This window comes from Armigeres subalbatus, unplaced genomic scaffold (assembly GCF_024139115.2).
Source record: "Armigeres subalbatus isolate Guangzhou_Male unplaced genomic scaffold, GZ_Asu_2 Contig174, whole genome shotgun sequence".
NCBI lineage: Eukaryota > Metazoa > Arthropoda > Insecta > Diptera > Culicidae > Armigeres > Armigeres subalbatus.
The window spans coordinates 16,420-40,057 of NW_026942550.1; the positions used below are offsets into that span (position 1 = coordinate 16,420).

The 23,638-nt window shown below is 39.6% G+C and overlaps 2 protein-coding genes across 3 annotated transcripts; both read right to left on the reverse strand.

Moving 5' to 3' along the window:
- Positions 1–14,026: 14,026 nt before the first annotated feature.
- Positions 14,027–15,317, reverse strand: LOC134203292 (uncharacterized). Of its 2 annotated transcripts, XM_062678164.1 has the most exons (4): positions 14,944–15,317; positions 14,570–14,878; positions 14,340–14,507; positions 14,027–14,258 (listed from the first exon to the last, which is right to left on the reverse strand). In XM_062678164.1, the coding sequence occupies exons 1-3, from the start codon at positions 15,299–15,301 to the stop codon at positions 14,488–14,490; spliced, it is 687 nt and encodes a 228-aa protein (XP_062534148.1). In that variant the 5' UTR covers positions 15,302–15,317; the 3' UTR covers positions 14,027–14,258; positions 14,340–14,487. The 2 variants fall into 2 exon arrangements, with proteins under 2 accessions (XP_062534148.1, XP_062534147.1); XM_062678163.1 differs by having other exon boundaries at positions 14,340–14,878.
- A 4,641-nt stretch (positions 15,318–19,958) lies between these two features.
- On the reverse strand, positions 19,959–23,205 carry LOC134203293 (uncharacterized). Its single transcript, XM_062678165.1, has 2 exons — positions 22,724–23,205; positions 19,959–20,049 (listed from the first exon to the last, which is right to left on the reverse strand). The coding sequence occupies exons 1-2, from the start codon at positions 23,174–23,176 to the stop codon at positions 20,008–20,010; spliced, it is 495 nt and encodes a 164-aa protein (XP_062534149.1). The 5' UTR covers positions 23,177–23,205; the 3' UTR covers positions 19,959–20,007.
- Positions 23,206–23,638: the final 433 nt, after the last annotated feature.

The following is a 23,638-nucleotide window of genomic DNA, read 5'->3' on the forward strand; positions in this document are numbered from 1 at the left end:
TTGTCCAAAACAACGGTACAAAACATTCTTCCCATCTAAAAAAAGTCAGGGGACTAAAGAGTCGCCCTATCCATCATTCATTCAATATATGGCGCACAATGTTTTTGTTTTTATTTCGTTAAATTCGTGATAACAAAGCTTCGGAGGTATCGACGTACTATTTTACGACATAAAGTAACTATACAAACACAAAAGGCTCAATAAATCTCAACAAATCGCAAGTTTGCGTTAGGAAAAGGTAATTGCCGGTAATTAGCACTAATTACGTACGAGCCTATCACCCAAAATGAGCAGCTGAATTGGGGTATACCACCCAAATTTCGGGTACCAAAAACCGAAGTACCAAAAACGATGTTGGGTAGAGTGCCATTGTACCGCGGATGACAGGCGCTTCACCCTCCTGAAAAAAGTAGATGCTGACTAATGACAAATCAAAGATCCCGCATCCTTCGCAACCCCCAGACCTCATTTCAATTAAAACCCATGGGATCCTTGTACAAAATGTTCGAAATCACACGATACAGAACTCAAACCATTGAATATCATGCAAAAGTGACGATAGATCTTCCCGGAAACAACCCAAGAACTGGCAAAATCAATAGGAATACATCTTCAGAGCGTAATTGTAGCAAATAATGGGCTTAAGAATAATTATTTTGCCAATGTTGTGAAAAATATCATACGGAATTGCAGAAAAACGAATTTTACTCAGTCAGCTTGCAAATGTTTATTTTTATTTCATATGTCAAACGGCGTATTTGACATTTCAAAACAACAAATTATGTTCTGTTTCGTACAATACAACGGTCGAAGGCCAGGGTACGGAAATCATCGTGCTATCGTGATACAAACGTGATTCTGGATGACAGACATATGATTTTATGCTGTACAGTGATATTGGTATCATATATGTGTCACAAGTATTAGTGATCATTCAGCACTTCCACAGTTATTATATGCGAGGTCAATTTACTGATTTACGAGGTCAACTGCGAGATCAGATTTACGGTAAAAAATATCAGATTGCCAGGCAATGCTTATTACACTGAGGCTTATTTTTACGCGGTTACATTTACGCGGTACCGCATGAATTCAAAACACAACGTGTAAAGATCAAGTTACAAAAAAATCAAAATTTTGATAGCAAGATTTTGAGCACCCTAAATCATGTCCCATGGAGCTCAAATTTTGCATAGGGGCATATTTTAGGGCTTAGGAAATGTTTGCGTAACGTCCGGTTTTTAAATTCGATGAAAAATTGTTTTCGCCATAAGAACTTTTTTTAAAACTGTCCCAAAACTGTCGATTTTTTTTTCAAAAAATTAATTCTCAAAGTTTCATGCATTTTGAGTCCTTTGGCATAAAAAAACAAAAAATAAATTTCAGTTGGCAATCGCTTCTCGCGCACGATAGACGTCTTTCCGCACAGTTGCTTATCAATCGATATTCCTCGGTTCGTGTCGAATCCACTCAGTGCGAAATGTTACACAGAACGAACACGCTTGTCGTGGACTTTAGTGTTCTTCCAAAACGACCTCCGTTGGAGCAGGTGAAACAGTTCCTGGAGAAGTCAATCAAGCTTGACATGGCTGATGTTAAGAGCATTCAGCTGCACAACCTCAACAACTGCGTGTTTATCGAGATGAACGAAGCAGGTGTAGCACCACGACTACAGCAGCACCACCATCTGAAACACTCGTTCCATCGTCTAGGCGTAATCTATCACATACCGGTGGATGTTGATGGCCCCACTACACCAATCAAGCTACACGACCTTTCGCCATGCATGCCGAATACCACCATCATCAACCATCTGAAACAATATGGCAAAATAATCTCCATACAAAATGAGACCTGGAAAAACTTCTTCCCGGGAGTGCTGAACGGTGTGAGAGTAGTGCGCATGATGATAGAAAAACTGATACCATCGCGCATCTCTATCGAGAATGAACCGACGCTAGTTACTGGCCTAAAACAAAATGATCAACCGCAATCAAAGTGCCCAGTGGCGACTTCAGAGCCTACATCAGAAATACCATCAAACACATCCGAACAAATCACTACCGGCCCTCCACCAGTGCAAACGGAATCAAACGAAAGTGAAAACGACAATGACGACGACGACGACGACGAAAGGCAAATTGAGCCCGGCACTACTGGAGCCAGCGCGAAAAGGCGATTGTCAGCCGCATCGGGAACAGCAAGCGACACACGCGCCGATAACATCCCAAAGAGATCGTGTGGTGAAGACGCATACAATACAAGCGATACCAGAGAACATGATGAAGCGGACTGGAGAGTGTATAACACTAACACACGATCAAGAACAACGAATTTGTAGCATTTTGTAAATCAGAGACGAGCCAGCCTCGGGCTGAAAGTCTCTTAAATAAAGATAAAAAAAAAAAAAAAATTTCCCCCTTGTGAGAAAAAAAAGTTTTGATTAATTTTGAGCACCCCTAAATCATGTCCGATTTAGCTCAAACTTTGCATAGGAGGATATTTTTGGCTACGTCCGGTTTTAAAATTCGATGAAAAAAAAATTTCATCATCTGAAAAAAATATTTTTTTTGAGTCGTTTGGCATCAAAAAATCGATTTTCGAATTTTCCCTTGGAAAAATTAGCATGGGTAAAAATTTCAAAACTTTGATGAATTTAAGGCACCCCTAAATCATGTCCGATTGAGCTCAAATTTTGCATGGGGTCATATTTTGGGGTAATGAAACTTGTGAGCAATGTCGTTTTTTGAAATTCGAAAATATCATTTTCATTGGCACCCTAGTGATTAGTTTGGAGCGCTCACGAAGTGTTGTCTTCATTGTTCACATTCTCTTATTCGGTTGGCATTCTCGTAAATTTGAATCCATCACGTTTGTGAAATGACGGCACGAGGCTAGAAAAGGCCGAAATAGAATAGTATTCTTAAGGTTCTTCAGACGTGGCCACGGTGAAGTACGCTACGCAATTAAATGAAGCCTTGGATGGATGCAGCGAAGTAAATTCCAAGCTTGCAATGCAATGGCGGTATTTGCACTACGACAGTTAAACTAAAGTTATGTCATAAGTCATTTACATGGTGTCGATTACCGATTTGCGATTTACTAACATGGAATTCCAGTAAAATCCACCCATTTTTCAACTTGCAAAACAACCGACAGATTAGAATCTCCATTTTTCTGGTATCGAATCCTGGACCAATGCCATGCCATGATGTCGTTGCATCACCGCCATAGTTGGCTTCCTATTCACAGAGAAATTCAATCGAAATTGAGCCGATGTAATTTGAACTTGAATGGGATCAGGCCTGGTCCCGGCACACGGCAGGATGCCGTATCCGGTTGGACCAAATCTAGAGCTCTATCGATGTTCGATGCTTCACGAGCTCGACGTGCAGATATCCAGGGACATTTGCATAAAACAATGATTCTCTCGCGTAGGGTAGCCAACATGGTGTTCGCTGCGAGGCAAAATTTATCAAATTTTTTGTCACGAAGTTGACTAACGTGTCTGATGGTCACAGAGGACAGAAAACCAAACTTGTTTCCTTGAAATTCCTGTTGAAATCTATGGTATTTTTATGCTTACATATATTTAAATCTGCTATTACAATGTTCAAGAGGCTATGTAAGGTGAAAATGAAGTTCAGCAATAAAAAGGACGTGCGATTCCTTACTCATTTTTCGAATTCGGTTTGAATGTTTGTTCTCTGTGAAATGGTCCAGTGTTGCTGTAAGCTGTAGAATGTTGTTCCAAATCGGAGCCCAATATTTGGGAATAAATTGCTTCTTTCAGTATGAATATTCAGATGAGTTATTCCGCCGACACCTGCTGTGATGGATTTCAAAAGCGAAAACGCAACCTGGGCTTAGTGTGGGCAGTCAGTAGTAACTCGAGTAGTGCACAGGGCGAATGAAAACGTAATAACACCATGCCTATATTGGATTATTTTTCATCCGCTCGAAGATTTAGTTCTCTCTCCGGTAACGGTTTCCGTTATTCAGACCTTGCAGCGATTGTGTCGAGCCGGCAATCGGATTGTGCCCTCCAGTGAGAGAATATTTTTTACCCTACTTTGCTATTCCAAAGCAGCCAACCGGTGCGGATGTTTTGTGCGTTAAACTGCTGTCAAGGACTCAGTTATTATTGGCTTGCTGGTTGATGGAGAAATATAATTGGTTAAACAATTTTATGAGAAAGGCACTGCACAAAGAACGTTCTAATGAACTCAAGTTTAAGAATGTTCAAGAAATCGGAATAAAATCCGACCTAGTCTTGAAGTACCCTATTGCAGTAATTTATACACAAAGTTACAAAAAGACGATTTTTTTAACACGAGTTGTTCGTATTGAGACTTGTCCAGTTGGGTAAATATTATGAATGTTGAAATAATCTAGTTGCACGCACTATTTGTTGCACACACTGTTCGTGGATTCATTCATTGATAAAATTGGGATATTATTGTATAATGTTTTTTTTTTTGCAATTTCTGGTTATAATACATACCTACCTGGTTTACAGTTCGTGTTTGAGTGATAAAACGGCCTACTTTTCCATGCCAATGAAATTTCTAGATCAGCATTTGAAAAGAACGTAACAGCCAAAATTTATTCCTTCTGATTTTTTGTCCACATATATAGCTATATATGTATGTAGACGAAGAATCAGAAGGAATGCATTTTGGCTGTAACGCCTTTTTCAAATGTTGGTCTAGATGTAATATATCTGTGAAGAATATATTTTCTGTAGATTGACAACTATATATTAAAAAAATGCTTTTCAATGACAATCACGATGTTACAAAGAAGCTTCCTAACGCAGTCTGTTTGTAATATCTCATACCCAACCACATTTTTCTCCCTTTCCCGAATCCTCCACCGAGGATGATTGCAAAATCGATGCCGTTGATCAGCAAGCACTACTCGGACTCAATTCCGGACACCGTGGAACTACATTCACCATATTCGGTTGCTTCTTCTTCTTCTTATTGGCATTACATCCCCACAATGGGACAGAGCCGCCTCGCAGCTTAGTGTTCATTAAGCACTTCCACAGTTAATTAATGCGAGGTTCCTAAGCCAGGTTACCATTTTTGCATTCGTATATCATGAGGCTAACACGATGATACTTTTATGCCCAGGGAAGTCGAGACAATTTCCAATCCGAAAATTGCCTAGACCGGCACCGGGAATCGAACCCAGCCACCCTCAGCATGGTCTTGCTTTGTAGCCGCGCCTCTTACCGCACGGCTAAGGAGGGCCCCGGTTGCTATCCAAGCGGAAAGTCCGCTGGACCAGAAATTCATCTACTTCTACAGAGCCGTGAAAGGTACAGCGTTGTGTAGCCTTTCGCCTCTGGAGTGGAGGCTACACAGGCTTTTTCCTCTCTCCACCAACAACCAACACGAAGTAATATAATCTAATACCTTTTCTGCCATGGTGGCATATAGTCGAAGGCTTATGCCCTTGACAGTACTCTTTCCCGGCGATGCGGCGGAAAAGTACGCCATTTACAATGACAAGGAAGTCGAACAGGATCATCAATCCAGTTCGCTTCCTATTTTACCTTCGCTACAAGTGATGGCGCTGTCCTTTTCAATTCTGCAGATCGTTAGACTTCATTTTACCTGTTCAGGATCTCACTTAGCTGGTGGTTTCGAAGTCACACAGCTTTATTTATATTTCCAACTCTCATGCTCCATCCATTTTATTCAAACATTTTAGAACGGTGGAGCTGGAATACATTGAATAAAATAAGAAAATTGTTCCGTTTTCCATCTAACTCATATACCTATTTATCTCATCGCTAAACAAAGAAATAAATCGTCAATTTATTTTCGCTAATATACCTGCTCAGTCACTGCTGAATAAAATCACAAAAATGAGAAACAAATGAAATTCCTTTTTATTGCTTTGTTTTTCGTGGCAAGAGCATAGCAACTATGAGATGAAGTCCAGGAGCAGTAACCCTATACTATATTAATATACTGTATTTGATTAAATTGAAACTAAAGGTCTGTCATTTTCAAACCATCCTATTGAAAAAGCAATTCCATGACCACCGCCGCTATCAATATCGATATTTACCAACTTGATGCCCCCTCGATGGATCGAATCGGGGTCGCGAGACATTTACTCATTAGTTGAACTAGTCTCAATTGAATATTATCGTAGCCACACTGCTTCTTTCTCTGGGGGTCGACGAGACGTCGAGATTATTTTAAGTTTATCGCAACAGCACATTATACTTGTGGTTATACTTTGATCGGTCCGATATAGTTTAAGTTGCTGCCAATAGTGACTACCCCAGCAGAACGATGGAATAAAAACAGACCGAGATTCCTAAGTCTAGCATTTCGTCCGCTAAGAAAATCGATATAGGTACTTTGGGTCTGTTCACAAATTACGTAACGCGAAAATCTGAGTTTTTGGCCCCCTCCCTCCCCCTTGTAACAAAAAGTAACATTTTTGGTACCCCCTCCCTCCCCCATGTAACGCGTAACTGTGAAAATTTTAAAGGTAGATTTTTTTTTCTTCACTGAAGCATTTGGGTTTTGGTATTTTTTAAACACTGTTAGGGACGGCACATGATCAAAAATCAAGGATTTCAAAAATACAGCTAGTAGAAACGGAAATAGAATTTGCGATAATAACCATTTACCTATGTAGTTTAGCGGAACTGTGGTATCGAGAAATACAATATTCGCTTGGTATTTCACGCATATCAGTACCGCCATGTCAGCATGCTTGATTTCAATAATGACTAATGTTCGATAACGATAAACAGCAATTACTTCAATCAGTGATTTGAAAAAAAGACATTCAAATAAATTTTTATTCGCGTTATGCGTAACATTTGGTAGTACCCACCCCCTCCCCCACCTTTTAGTGTAACAAAGTATAACGCAAGTTGGACCTCCCCCCTCCCCCCAAAAGCGTTACGTAATTTGTGAACAGACCCTTTCGCTGTAGGAGCGAAAGCATCGATATTGCATAAGGAAAAAGAAAAATGTTTCAGCGTCACAATTTGCTCTGGTTTGAAGAGGCGAGAATTTCAAAGGGAATTGAGGAAGCCAACTGTGATAATTGTTTTCCTGGAATATGAAGTCAATGGATGAGTCTTTGTTTGCGTCAGACTTTAATTTTGTTTGGAGCATTTTAAGTACAAGTCGAAGATTTTCTTTAGAGAAGTGCGTTTGATCGTGTTGTTGTTCGCTAGGTCAAAGCCGGACGATTAAGTTTTCCTTTTGCGGCCTAATTAGTTTATGCTTTCGTTTCAAAAACACTGAGCACATTGAAGATCGGGAATTCTGCATAGTTACATGATGAAAACGGGACATCATATAGGGGGAAAGACGGCTTTGACAGGTTTTGTTCTATTATTGTCAGGGGGGTTTTTGTCGACCAAATTTTATGAAATTTGGCCACAATATTCTTTGATATGCAAAGAATGTTTAGGCCAAATTTGAGCATAGTCAGTCATAAAAAGCCCCTCCTGCCAATAATTGAACAAAACCTGCCAAAGCTGTCATTCCCCCTAGTGGAACATGTCGGGTCTTCTCTTTTTTTTAAATAAAATAAACATAAATAATTAAGTTTCCACATTTTTGTATTCATCTCTTTTTTTTCAAATTCAATTTTTTCTTCCACACATCCGTTCTTCACACCAATCGTCACAAAACTAACTTTTCCGCCTGTCAAGTCTTGCAAGAACGACGCTCTCCGTGTTACGCTCAGTAACATCCCACCGCTCTCACGCAGGACGTCGCAAGCTGCTCTGTTGCCAACACTCCAATGAAACGACTGACAAATTTAACATGATTTATGATAATGATTTGAATCAATGTTGTATTAACGTATAAATCAATATAATTATATTTTATTCATAATTTTATTTATAACGATATTATTATATTTCAATTATTATTCTTCTATTTCCTACATCCTTCTCCTCCTCTACTCTAAATAAACAGAAAATTTTGATTAACAAAATGTATGTTCTACTAACATATGAAGAGAATAAACTAAAATAAACAATATCTTTTGTGATAAATTTACACTAATAAAAATATAACTCCAGATTTAAAATACGATGTTAAACATTTCTGTAATAAAAAAATGTGATTAATATAAAAAATAATAAATTTTCAGGAACGAGGCTTACCTTTAAACTTATCAAAATATATGAAGAAATCAAATCAGACACTTTCTAACTCTATACTCTTGGCAACGGCTGATCTTGTTCATGCAGTCATGGGTAGAGCTTACCAGGCTCTAGAAAATCAATCTTTCATCAAAACCAGAAAATTTCCAACCAATTTCTCAGTTCATCTCAGTTTACACTTTCTAACTCTATACTCTTGGCAACAGCTGATCTTGTTCATGCAGTCATGGGTAGAGCTTACCAAGCTCTAGAAAATCAATCTTGCACCAAAATCAGAAAATTTCCAACCGATTTCTCAGTTCATCTCAGTTTACACTTTCTAACTCTATACTCTTGGCAACAGCTGATCTTGTTCATGCAGTCATGGGTAGAGCTTACCAGGCTCTAGAAAATCAATCTTGCACCAATATCAGAAAATTTCCAACCAATTTCTCAGTTCATCTCAGATTACACTTTCTAACTCTATACTCTTGGCAACAGCTGATCTTGTTCATGCAGTCATGGGTAGAGCTTACCAGGCTCTAGAAAATCAATCATGCATCAAAACCAGAAAAAAAGTAACCAATATTTTTCAGTTTAGTTATGTTTACATCTTCCTATTCAATACAAAATGTCACATCTTATCTTTGTCATGCAGTCATGGAGCTTATTACGCAAATACTATATATGCTTATAAATGATCCTCCGGATCAAACGTCCTCTCAGAGACGCACCAACCCACTCGAAGATTGGATTTTTTGTAACGTGATATATGATATATCAAACGTCTATACCGAGACGCACCAGTCCACTCGGAGATTGGACTTCCTTCCATGCGATCCACCCGGATCAAACGTCCTCCCAGAGACGCACCAATCCACTCGGAGATTGGATTTTTTCTATCATCCATTCTTATGAAATCTCTCTAAATACAACAATTTTACACAATCAGGAATATTTCCTATTCCTCAATATTCTCAGTTCATCTCATCTCATTCAACAGCTGATCTTGTTCATGCAGTCATGGGTAGAGCTTACCAGGCTCTAGAAAATCAATCTTGCACCAAAATCAGAAAATTTCCAACCAATTTCTCAGTTCATCTCAGTTTACACTTTCTAACTCTATACTCTTGGCAACAGCTGATCTTGTTCATGCAGTCATGGGTAGAGCTTACCAGGCTCTAGAAAATCAATCTTGCACAAAAATCAGAAAATTTCCAACCAATTTCTCAGTTCATCTTAGTTTACACTTTCTAACTCTATACTTTTGGCAACAGCTGATCTTGTTCATGCAGTCATGGGTAGAGCCTACCATGCTCTAGAAAATCAATCTTGTATCAAAACCAGAAAATTTCCAACCAATTTCTCAGTTCATCTCAGTTTACACTTTCTAACGCTATACTCTTGGCAACAGCTGATCTTGTTCATGCAGTCATGGGTAGAGCTTACCAGGCTCTAGAAAATCAATCTTGCCCAAAAATCAGAAAAATTCCAACCAATTTCTCAGTTCATCTTAGTTTACACTTTCTAACTCTATACTCTTGGCAACAGCTGATCTTGTTCATGCAGTCATGGGTAGAGCTTACCAGGCTCTAGAAAATCAATCTTGCATCAAAACCAGAAAAATTCAAACCATTTTCTCAAATCATCTCAGTTTACACTTTCTAACTCTATACTCTTGGCAACAGCTGATCTTGTTCATGCAGTCATGGGTAGAGCTTACCAGGCTCTAGAAAATCAATCTTGCATCAAAATCAGAAAATTTCCAACCAATTTCTCAGTTCATCTCAGTTTACACTTTCTAACTCTATACTCTTGGCAACAGCTGATCTTGTTCATGCAGTCATGGGTAGAGCTTACCAGGCTCTAGAAAATCAATCTTGCATCAAAATCAGAAAATTTCCAACCAATTTCTCAGCTCATCTCAGTTTACACTTTCTAACTCTATACTCTTGGCAACAGCTGATCTTGTTCATGCAGTCATGGGTAGAGCTTACCAGGCTCTAGAAAATCAATCTTACCCAAAAATCAGAAAATTTCCAACCAATTTCTCAGTTCATCTTAGTTTACACTTTCTAACTCTATACTTTTGGAAACAGCTGATCTTGTTCATGCAGTCATGGGTAGAGCTTACCAGGCTCTAGAAAATCAATCTTGCATCAAAACCAGAAAATTTCCAACCAATTTCTCAGTTCATCTTAGTTTACACTTTCTAACTCTATACTTTTGGCAACAGCTGATCTTGTTCATGCAGTCATGGGTAGAGCTTACCAGGCTCTAGAAAATCAATCTTGCATCAAAACCAGAAAATTTCCAACCAATTTCTCAGTTCATCTCAGTTTACACTTTCTAACTCTATACTCTTGGCAACAGCTGATCTTGTTCATGCAGTCATGGGTAGAGCTTACCATGCTCTAGAAAATCAATCTTGCACCAAAATCAGAAAATTTCCAACCAATTTCTCAGTTCATCTCAGTTTACACTTTCTAACTCTATACTCTTGGCAACAGCTGATCTTGTTCATGCAGTCATGGGTAGAGCTTACCATGCTCTAGAAAATCAATCTTGCATCAAAACCAGAAAATTTCCAACCAATTTCTCAGCTCATCTCAGTTTACACTTTCTAACTCTATACTCTTGGCAACAGCTGATCTTGTTCATGCAGTCATGGGTAGAGCTAACCAGGCTCTAGAAAATCAATCTTACCCCAAAATAAGAAAATTTCCAACCAATTTCTCAGCTCATCTCAGTTTACACTTTCTAACTCTATACTCTTGGCAACAGCTGATCTTGTTCATGCAGTCATGGGTAGAGCTAACCAGGCTCTAGAAAATCAATCTTGCACCAAAACCAGAAAATTTCCAACCAATTTCTCAGTTCATCTCAGTTTACACTTTCTAACTCTATACTCTTGGCAACAGCAGCTCTACTCATGCAGTCATGGGTAGAGCTTACCAGGCTCTAGAAAATCAATCATGCATCAAAACCAGAAAAAAAAGTAACCAATATTTTTCAGTTTAGTTATGTTTACATCTTCCTATTCAATACAAAATGTCACATCTTATCTTTGTCATGCAGTCATGGAGCTTATTACGCAAATACTATATATGCTTATAAATGTTCCTTCCGGATCAAACGTCTTCTCAGAGACGCACCAACCCACTCGAAGATTGGATTTTTTTTTGCAACGTGATATATGATATATCAAACGTCCATACTGAGACGCACCAGTCCACTCGGAGATTGGACTTCCTTCCATACGATCCACCCGGATCAAACGTCCTCCCAGAGACGCACCAATCCACTCGGAGATTGGATTTTTTCTATCATCCATTCTTATGAAATCTTTCTAAATACAACAATTTTCCACAATCAGGAAAATGTTCTATTCCTCAATATTCTCAGTTCATCTCATTTTGCACTTCCTAACTCTATACTCTTGGCAACACCTGATCTTGTTCATGCAGAAATGAGTAGAGCTGTCATTCAATAATCTTTTCTATCCATCATAGCTTACATATTCTATCTCTACACAAAAAAACAAGGCTGATCTTGTTCTTGCTCTTATGGGTTTCCAGGATCAAGAATATCAATCAAGCGACAAAATCAAACACCATTCAATAATATTTTTTGACCATAGCATCTTACATATTCTATCTCTACACGAAACCCACAACTGATCTTGTTTAATGTTTGATCAAAATCAAATATTATTCAACAGTATTTCCATCCATCGCATATTACACATTTTATTTCTACACTAAAGAGTGCACAGCACATCGGTAACGCACAAACATCCAACAACATACGCTTGAGGGTTGTATTTTTTTTTTCAAACTTTTCCCATAACTACTCAGAGACACTTCAACTAACTACAGGAATGTTATATTCTTTATTATTTATTTTTCCAAAAATAAGAAGTTCATCACTTATTTCACGTAGTCGAATTTGGAATAATATGCGCCGCACATATTTTTCAAATTGTTATCAATGCTTGCCAGATTTATTATTTTCGCTTACTATAATGAATTTATATCATGTGTAGACCCGAGGTGCATAACCATGAACACACAAATACTACTTTAAATGTGCTGGCAGACTAGAAAAATCTTCTACAACTCGGTTCTTTTCTAACAGTACAAATCAATCAAACGATCAATGAAATAACTGAATTAAACAGCCCTCTGTTGGAACTTCAACACATTTTTCCATCGCATGTTCACAAATGCATGTTTGCATGGCATCGCATCTATATAATTCTTCAGAACATTCATATTGAACGTGTTGCGAACGAATAAAATCCAAAATATTTTACAGCCGTCAGTCCACAATTCTGTTTTAGGATCAAAGTTCAATGGCAAAATAACTTTACTGAAAATTGCGCAGGATACAAAAAAGAATAATCTCATGTGGTGCGTTACGAACACCGCGGACTTAAACAAACTGTAGCGTCCTCCAACACATCATTGCATGTACTAGCACGAATGCATAGCGTCGCATTAAGAAAATATATAAAAAGGTGCTCATCTCTAAATAAGTCGGATCAAGAAACACATATTATGTACCTTCCTATGTCATAACATAATAATAAAATCAATACATAAACACTACTTCAAATAAATGTGCTTGCTGCTAAAGAAAAATAATTATCCGTTTGCTACAAATAAACAGCAAACAATCATGACGGTCTGAAACAGCCCTCTGCTGCAGCCTCATCACTTATTTAATCAATTAGATTCTGCGCGTTTACTAACACAACATTACACGTATGTACGGCGTCGCATAAGGAAAAAATATTCAAGGACGCTCATTCCTTGTCGAAGTGTGAAACTTGAATAGCGAAAACATATTGCCAACGCTTCATAAACGAGAAAAAAAAATGAATGTCCACACTATTTCGCATTGAAATAACAATCCAAAAAAGAAAAATTAAACTTACGCAAAAGATCCGACAACGAAGCGTCCATCAAAAGCCTTTTGGAGCACCAGCCGAATGCTAGAAAAACGCCACTTCACAAGAACACTTTTCATCGCTATCTCTCACTCGAAAATAAATTTAAATTATGCTTCAAAACTTTAACACCATTAGCGTACACTGATTCAATATTTACCGACTGCGTCATTGTCGGGTCTTCTCTTTTTTTAAATAAAATAAACATAAATAATTAAGTTTCCACATTTTTGTATTCATCTCTTTTTTTTCAAATTCAATCTTTTCTTCCACACATCCGTTCTTCACACCAATCGTCACAAAACTAACTTTCCCGCCTGTCAAGTCTTGCAAGAACGACGCTCTCCGTGTTACGCTCAGTAACATCTCACCGCTCTCACGCAGGACGTCGCAAGCTGCTCTGTTGCCAACACTCCAATGAAACGACTGACAAATTTAACATGATTTATGATAATGATTTGAATCAATGTTGTATTAACGTATAAATCAATATAATTATATTTTATTCATAATTTTATTTATAACGATATTATTATATTTCAATTATTATTCTTCTATTTCCTACAGAACAAAGATCATTTTAATCAGCTTCGATGTAATCGGTTGCTTGAAATCATATCGTTCGTATCGCAGCGTGCTTCTTCCACTTCATTGGATTGCTGATGATGTGTCTAGTCTGGGATCAAATATTCGGGCAAAATCAGGGATGACCATTCGCTTACAGATATGTGGTGTTCCACTCCAGTACTTTAAACCAAAAAAAAGTAGAAGGTTGTATCCGAGACACGACCGCCAATTGGACGTAGGATTACGTAAGTGTAGAAGATTTTATTTTGAAACTCTAAATATGTTTCTTGGTGCTGATTTTTGAAGATGGGGCTGTATATTCAATCTGGGTTGGAATATCCTCGACATGTCGCATACCCTGGAAATAAATGGGCGAAAACCCGATTGTTACTATAAACTCATTTCGGTTTATAACTATAAGCAGAGTATTAAAGAAACAGAAGATCGGTAAACAACAGCCTCAACAACATCTTCCTCCATGAATATTTGGTGGCCCTGAAAAGGGCCGTTTGTTTATGTTGGCTTGAAGCCTTTTGAAGTGATGTACGCCGTGGTCCCGATGAATGTTAAAGGATGCATCAATCCACTGTTGGGCTGAATCTGTAGAAAACAAAGAAAAGAACAAAACGGAAAGAATGTTTCATATTAAATACATTATGATCTAAATATAAATTTAGTTACCAAATACTCAAGTTTCATTTTCAGGATCAATTATCTATTTTTGCTACGGACTGTCCGGCTGATGTCAATGATTGGTCATTCTGGTTGAAATCGAACGTTTTGGCAGATGAACTAGCGGACCAACGACGATCAGTGACGTTAATTCACTTCACTGGGATGGCATCGGTTCTAGAATAAAATAACATAACTGATGAAGAGAACTATGTTTAATTCTAAATCATTAGTTTTACCTCGGGACACCGCAAGAATCGACAAAATAGGCCGGTGGTAGGAGAAGTACGTGCAGTATCTCCTGCATTCCACACTTACGTTCCAGGTGAACGTTAGATCGAGACATGTGCCACCCAGAGTAGTCGCTATAGTTGGATCCGAAGCACAATCCAGATAGAGAAACTGCTTCATGAACCAGATGAAATCTCTGTTCTCCTCTTTCGTCACATCAATATTAAAGTCTCCCGACACTACCACGGGCATGGCAACATGGGTGTACTTTATGAGGTTGCGCACTAAGAAATATTTCTTTTGCTTCAGGGTGGTACCTAGTAAATATTCAAAATTTAATGCAACACACTTAAATACAAACACAACTACTATTTGATTATACCTGGTGAAATATATACCGCAAACAGTAACGTGCGGGTTTCCATGATCGAAACCTCTGCAGCACAGCAGTCCCCATATTCGTCTGCTACACTCAATGCTGGGTCATAGCTTTCATTGAGCTTCGTAATGGCGTGAGAAACGGCCATAGTCGACGAACCAGCACGTTCAAATATTGCCACTCCTCCCGCTCTTGTTCCGTCACGCTTCTCTTGACAAACACAAAGGTATCCATTGATGTTTGTGGTTGTGCCGTTGTCAAGCCAAGTTTCGCTCATTGCAAGCAAATCAACGGCGGTAAGCACCCGATCTGTTGCAATGTCCGACGAGTGTGCATTCAAACTTTGTACATTGATGCTCATCAACGTACAAGCCAACTTGTTTGCGGATATAGCTTCCATGATATCGTCTGTAATGGTGCGCATACGATGGTTACTCAAACGTTCAAGTTCCGTTTTTTTTTTTTTTTTTTTTTTTTTTTTTAATTTTATTTGCTAATTATCTAATACATGCATTCATCTCTTAGACTAGGTGTTCCGTGTTTTCTTAACACTATCATCCTTATTTGCTATGTTACTTTTTAGTTATTATTAATACATTTCAGTTGCCTCTGGCAGTTAGAATTTTTCCTCTGGTTGAATTGAACCATGTAGGAATTACAATGTTTTCTACTTAAACTAAACTTAACCTAATTTATACTAAGGGTACAAGGAGCTAATCGTTGCAATAGAAGATTGCAACGATTTTTATCTAAAATTGAAATTATTTTGTTGGACATTTGTTGCAATGTCTCAATATTAGAAATTCTATGAAGTTCATTGGTACTATACCACGGAGGCAACTTCAGAATCATTTTCAAAATTTTATTTTGAATCCTCTGGAGTGCCTTCTTTCTGGTATTGCAGCAACTAGCCCATATTGGCACAGCATACAACATGGCAGGTCTAAAATTTGTTTGTAAATCAAAAGTTTGTTCTTAAGACAAAGTTTTGATTTTCTGTTTATAAGTGGATATAGACACTTAATATATTTGTTACATTTGGCTTGAAGGCCTTCAATGTGATTTTTAAAAGTTAATTTTGATCTAGCAGAAGTCCTAAATATTTAGCTTCGCTAGACCAATTAATTGGAACCCCATTCATAGTGACAATATGTCTGCTAGAAGGTTTCAAATAAGAAGCTCTCGGCTTATGTGGGAAAATTATAAGCTGAGTTTTGGAAGCATTCGGGGAAATTTTCCATTTTTGCAAGTAAGTGGAGAAAATATCCAAACTTTTTTGCAATCTACTACAAATGACACGAAGGCTTCGCCCTTTGGCTGAGAGACCTGTGTCATCTGCAAACAAAGATTTTTGACACCCTGGTGGTAAATCAGGTAAGTCAGAAGTAAAAATGTTATACAATATGGGCCCCAGTATGCTGCCTTGGGGGACACCAGCCCTTACAGGTAATCTATCAGATTTAGTATTCTGATAGTTTACCTGCAGTGAGCGATCTGATAAATAATTTTGGATCAGTTTAATGATGTACAGAGGAAAATTAAAATTCATCAATTTTACAATCAAACCTTCATGCCAAACACTGTCAAATGCTTTCTCTATATCAAGAAGAGCAACTCCAGTCGAATATCCTTCAGATTTGTTGAGCCGAATTAAATTCGTTACTCTTAATAACTGATGGGTGGTTGAATGCCCATGGCGAAAACCAAATTGTTCATCAGCAAAAATAGAATTGTCATTAATATGAACCATCATTCTATTTAAAATAATCTTTTCAAACAGTTTGCTTATTGAAGAAAGCAAACTGATTAAGGATAACTAGAAGCATCAGCTGGATTTTGTCCGGCTTCAAAATTGGAACAACTTTGGCGTTTTCCATTTATCTGGAAAGTATGCCAATTGAAAACATTTGTTAAATAAATTAACCAAAAAGGATAAAGAGCTCTCAGGAAGTTTTTTGATAAGTATGTAGAAAATACCATCATCACCCGGGGCTTTCATATTTTTAAATTTTCTAGTAATAGATCTCACTTCATCCAAATTAGTTCCCAACGACAGTTCTCTTGATTGAGAATGTCTTCGAAGCTCCGTGTAACCTGATCCTCAATTGGACTAGTGAGACCTATACTAAAATTATGGGCACTCTCGAACTGCTGAGCAAGTTTTTGAGCCTTTTCGCCATTTGTTAATAAAATTTCATTTCCCTCTTTAAACGCTGGAATTGGCTTTTGAGGTTATTCAAGAGTTTTTGTTACTCTGCAACACGGTTTCGAACTGGGATCCAACTTCGAGACATTATCCTCAAAGTTGGTATTTCTCAGAATAGCGAAACGTTTTTTAAATTCATTTTGCAAATCTCGCCAAATAACTTTCAACGCGGGATCGCGAGTTCTTTGGTATTGCCTTCTTCTCACATTTTTAAGACGGATCAGTAGCTGAAGATCGTCGTCAATAATAATGGAGTTGAATTTAATTTCACATTTAGGAATTGCAATGCCTCTGGCTTCGACAATTAAATTTGTCAAAGATACGAGAGCATTATCAATATCACTTTTGGTATCGAGAGGAATATCAACATCAAAATTCCTATCGATATACGTTTTATATAAATCCCAATCAGCTCTATGATAATTAAAAGTAGAGCTGATTGGATTATAAATGGCTTCTTGTGAGATTTCAAATGTCACAGGAAGATGATCAGAGTCAAAGTCAGCATGAGTTACCAATTGGCCACACAGCTGACTTGAATCCGTTAAAACTAAATCAATTGTAGAAGGATTTCGACTGGAAGAAAAACAAGTTGGTCCATTGGGATATTGAATAGTATAATATCCCGCAGAACAATCTTCAAATAAAATTTTACCATTGGAATTGCTTTGAGCATTATTCCATGAACGGTGTTTGGCATTGAAGTCACCAATTACGAAGAATTTTGATTTGTTGCGAGTCAGAATTTGAAGATCAGCTTTCAACAAATTCTTTTGTTGCCCATTGCATTGAAAAGGCAAGTAGGCTGCAATGAAGGAAAATTGTCCAAAATTTGTTTCAACAGAAACTCCCAAGGTTTCAAAACTTTGGTTTCAAACGAAGAAAATAATTTATGTTTGATACGTCTATTAATGACAATGGCGACCCCACCACAGGCGCTGTCAAGACGATCATTTCTGTAGATAAAATAGTTTGGATCTCTTTTAATGGAGAGTCCTGGTTTTAAATACGTTTCAGTTATAATGGCAATATGCACATTATGAACTGAAAGGAAGTTGAATAATTCATCTTCCTTACCCTTTAGAGAGCGGGCATTCCAATTTAGAACTTTCACACAATTATTTGGATCCATTGAAACGGAGTCCGATAACAATTTTTGTGTGTACTTTATACCAACCTGAACAGCTTCAGGAATGGTATTTGCTTTGAACATTGCATCAATCATGTGATGCAATTGTTCAGTTAAAAAATCAAAATAGGAAGCAGTCATGCTACCTGAATCGGCAACATGACCGTTATTTTCCGTTGGGACATGGGTATAAACCTCATTTTGAGAAGAGAAATTTTGTCTACCAGCAGCGATGTTTGCATACGTAGGTACATTGGAAAAATTGGAATTTACTGAAGTGCTTGCTACCCGTTGACGAGCGGCAAAATTTGTTTGTGAATTGTGGTGGGTATGAATTGCTCGACCGGTAACCGGTTTCGAAATTTGAGCGTTTGAAAAATTTCTACCCGTCGAATCTGGGATCCGATTGGAATTTCCGTCATCAATTTTGCACGGGAATTCAAAACTTTTGCGTGAAGGGCATTCCCAGAAATTGGATTTATGATTGCCTCCACAATTAGCACATTTAAATTTATTGGAATCTTCTCTCACAGGACATGCGTCCTTGGCGTGAGAGGTTCCACCACAAATCATGCATTTAGCATCCATGTGACAATGTTTGGTTCCATGACCCCACTTTTGGCACTTACGGCACTGGGTGGGGTTTTGGAAATTTCCCCCAGGCCTGCGGAAATGTTCCCATGTAACACGGACATGAGACATAATACAGGCCTTTTCCAAACTTTTCATATTATTTAGTTCACTTTTGTTAAAATGAACTAAATAAAATTCTTGAGAAATGCCCCTCTGGGAAGTACCAGAATGGGATTTCTTTTTCATCTTAATTACTTGGACTGGTGAAAATCCAAGTAATTGAGAAATTTCAATTTTAATCTCATCCAGTGATTTGTCATCACTGGGGAGACCTTTCAAGACGACTTTGAACAATCGCTCAGTTTTGTCGTCGTATGTGAAGAATTTATGGCGCTTCTCAGTTAAATACTGAAGAAGACGTTTGCGATCGTCAAAGGATCCCGGCAAAACGCGGCAGTCACCCTTCCTAGCAATCTGAAATGAAACCTTGATCCCCTGAAGGTTGCTCAAAATCTCATTCCTAAAGCCAGAAAACTCGGCAACAGATACCACAATCGGCGGAATCCTTTGCTTTTCGCATGAATCGAATCACCTGGGCTAGATTCGATTTGCTCAATATCATCATTAATCAAATCGAACTGATTGCTCAGATCGATGGGAGAAGAATTTTTTCCGATATTAGAGTTAGAAGGAATATCTGAATTCTCCAGCTTCCTTCTATTTTTTCCGCGCTTGGGCAGGACGGTCTTGAAACCTTGTTTCTTAGAAGGAAGTGGAGAATTCAAAGACTCCCCCTTCCTCTTGTTTTTATTAATACTCATTGCTGAGCGTGGAGACGTGACCTTCTAAGAGGTTTTTTCCCAGAACGGTGTCCCTGCAGGATTACCACCGCTTGTCGGAATTTTACTTCCGCAAACGGGTCCAACGTAAAACGAAGGCACGGGTCCTTGCAAAGATCGTAACGGGATCAGTGGGTACAAATAGCGCTAAGAAGCACCGTTGAAATTAAAATAGCTTGAGGTAGTATTAAAAACTTCCTTCCGCAAAGAGAGAAAGAACCGCACAGCAAGAAAGCACGATGCGGTCTGGTTCAAGTTCCGTCCGAAGGTCGTTCATTCTAGGGGTCATAGAACCCTTTCCGTGGTGGAACCGGAATGAGTTACTGGCATTCGTCAGATACAATCCGTCGATTGATGTAACCCTGGAAAGACCAACGTAAACTAGCTGCTGTTCCTGACCCTTATCGTAATTATATACGACTTCCGAGAATGTGCCTCCCTGGGACTTATGGACTGTGAGGGCACACGCACTTACAACGGGAAACTGAACTCTTTTGCACTTAACACCACCGTTAAGGGTTACGTTCGCCGATCGTTTGACGATTGGAGTCCAGCCTGTTTGTAGCACCCCAGGTCTCGAATACACCAGCGGTCTGGCCTTCACTCTCAACATCTTCCCAATGGACTCATTTTCGAATGCCATCCAAAGCCTCGTGATTGCCTGTTGCTGCGAGTTTCCTTCGTTGTACTCAACATGCATGAGCTCTCCGATCGCTCCGTTCACGATGCCATCTTCGACATCCACGTTGTTGGTCAGCATATAAGGCGTACCAAGAACAAGACGCAAAAGATACGGTAAGCCACCAGTCTCTACTACACTCATCTTATGCACCTTTGTGCGAGCACTGGCCAGCTGGGAATTGTCCTTATAACCAGAGTATAAGTCATCTGCAGTATATTCGACAGCCTCTCGATCCATCAACGCCACAGAGTTATACCGTTCGACATCAGCGTTCCGATGGAATAACCGGATCCCTCGAGGGACATGCTGCCGACACCACTCCTCCGTACGGAACCTGCTTTCAATAAGCTCGATTTCCTCAGACGACATCCGCTCACCGTTGCCAATTTTTGTGAGAATGCTGGAGAACTGCTCGTTGGTTTGTCGCATAACTTGAACCAATGGGTAGAAGTCGAGAGATTGCCATAAAACGGCGCCATGCATGGAGTTTATGCTCGGTTTAAACACCGCCCGTGCATTGACCGGTGGCAATTGACGAAGATCGCCGCAAAATACGATCGGCATTCCACCGAATGGATCGTCGTAGTTCCCCGTGATTTCTTGAAGCCGGACATGTACTGTGTTGAGGACATCAGCACCCAGCATGCTTGTTTCGTCGATAATGATGAGCTTCACGTTGGCGAAGGCGTTCCGGTACAGTTGTAATGCCTCGAAACTCAGCTTTGAGCTTTGCCTACGCGACATGCAAATCCGGAATGCGGAATGCACTGTTGTTCCACCTATTGCAACCGCTGCTTTTCCAGTGGATGCGCATGCTACATAAGCGTTGTGCTGCTTATTATGAGCTTGGCTGTACCGGTTCACTGTCTCCATTAGAATGCGCAAAGTGAACGTTTTGCCACAGCCCGCCGGGCCAGTGAAGAATATTTGCACTGGTTTGCAGTTTTCTTCAGAGGAATGCAAGCTGTGGATTACTTGCACGATCAAATCCCGCTGCTCTGCATTCGTGGCACGCACCATTTCACAATATTCTTGCTTTGACAAGACATTTGATCGCTGTTTGACGACAGCTGCCAAGGGTCCTGTTGGCAAGTTGTGAATATCGTCATCATTCGGCTCCATGACGATCGTGCGGACGAACTCATCGCGCTTCTGGTCGGCAATCACCTGCTGCTCATCGTCTTCGCTGCATATGCGGATGTATTCCTCCACAACCTGATCCAAGTTCATTTCGCAGTCATACTCCTTGTGCTTTGCCAAAATGGCGGCCTCGTTGTCTTCATACAACTTCAGGAACTTGTTCCGATCAAGTACATCGCAGACTTCATTCCTGTACGGTAGGAAGAGGAGAACCATCTCACGCTTATAGTCGACCATTTCCGCCATACTGTATGAGCACCAACGCAATACACGGGGAACTAAACGGAGTCTATATGAATGCTTCGTGGATCTTTCTTCCGAATAATATGCTGCGAAATCCGCCAAGCAGATATCATCCATTCCTCGGCGCAGTTCATACCGTTGGATGATGTTTAGCGTCCACACATCGGTGGAATTGTCGTCGAGATCCTCTTCGTCCATCTGTTTGTTCCGCTTCTTGGATTTTATTCGCTCTTGTGGCCCACATTGTCGCAATAAACTCAACCTAAAACGAAATTGAATTCTAAATAGTGAAAACTATATCATTTGATGAATGGTACCTTGCGGCTGGCTTCTGACATCGGTTGCCGAAGCAAATACCAAGCAGCCTCCTGGGCAGACATTTCCACGGAATTTAACATTTTATGCTGACCTTCTTCAACAATCCATTGTAGTCCTGGTCTGGATGCTCTTCCTGGAGCTTTATGAGGTCACGATGTAAACTACTTATGCCTCTGTTGGTCTTGTTTACGTATTCCACAACATAAGCAGCACATGAAAACTCCTCCAGCACAAACTGCAAATCCATATTGGATTTAAGCTTCTCAACGATCCAAGGATTGAATGGATTGGTCCAAAGCTGCGTCATGGAACGTTTCAGCAGAACTGTTGGTCGGCGAATGGAAGAGCGAATCACGTCCAAGTAGTAATCGTACGTGCAACTGCTATCAACGAGAAACGCGTCAAGGCTATCGTAGACCTTCGTTTCAAGAGCTTCCCGCATTTTCGCTGCCTTTCTGTTTAGCTGTTGAAGTCGGCCATCCCCGGCTGTAATAGGGATCAGAATTCTGGTTTGATCCATTGGCCAGTACGGAATATTAAACCGGCAACGTTTATCATTTCGCTTGAAACACGTAAACGTGTGTTTATGAACCTAAAAGGGTTTGACATTGTGAGTGATTACTTGCTAGAAATTATGCGAAATTTAAACCCACCTGATTGCCATAGGTCTCAGGCAGATCTTCCGATCTGATGGAGCACAGAAAATCGATCAACTCAACAGTAGCGGGCATTCTTTCGGAAACATCCTCACGGGGATCGTTCGCCAGCCAGAGCAGAATATGTGCATGCGGGCTGCCACGATGCTGGAACTCGATCCTCTTAAAATAATCTACAACGTGGTATTTTCCGAACGGGCTCAACCTGGTCGATGACAGAAGGCGCAGAAAGATGTTTACCAACTTGTGAAAATATGCACAACACGTGACAGGATCTTCGCTGACAAGTGTAGCACGCTGGAGTGCAGACAACTGTTGCACAATATCGTCCATTTCCGCAATGTTAGAGCCACCAGAAAGCTTCCGCAGAATGCTTAGTAGGTGAGGCCATCTAATTTCATTTGCACTCATCGTCAAAAACATCGTGGGTTTCCCCAGCTGCCGGATCATGGCGAAAACATCCCGTTTTCTTTGCTGCCAATATTGAACGGAGTTCGGAATAGATTTCAGAAAAGAGAGCTTTCCATACAGCTTTCCAAAAATTCCCGATCTTGCAACTGCGCCCTTGTTATGTTGGCCGTGCCCATGCATTTAAAGGTATTGTTCAATCCTTCCGATACCCGCAGCCGCATGATTTTCATGGCCATATACAAAATATGCTCCGGTCTCGCGCCCCGCCGATCCCGACGTCGCACCTCGCTAGTAGCCATCATGAACGCTGTCACATGGACTTCACGGTTGAAGCATCTCGGATGACCAAGATAAATATCGGGGAAAGACAGCTCCTCAGCAAACTCATCGTAGATAATGGAAAGCGGTTTCTGATTTTGTGCCGGTGCAAGTTCCAGACACTTGTCTTCATTCCACATGAGCGTATGTTGTTGTCCAATCATCATTTCTACCTCGTTCATC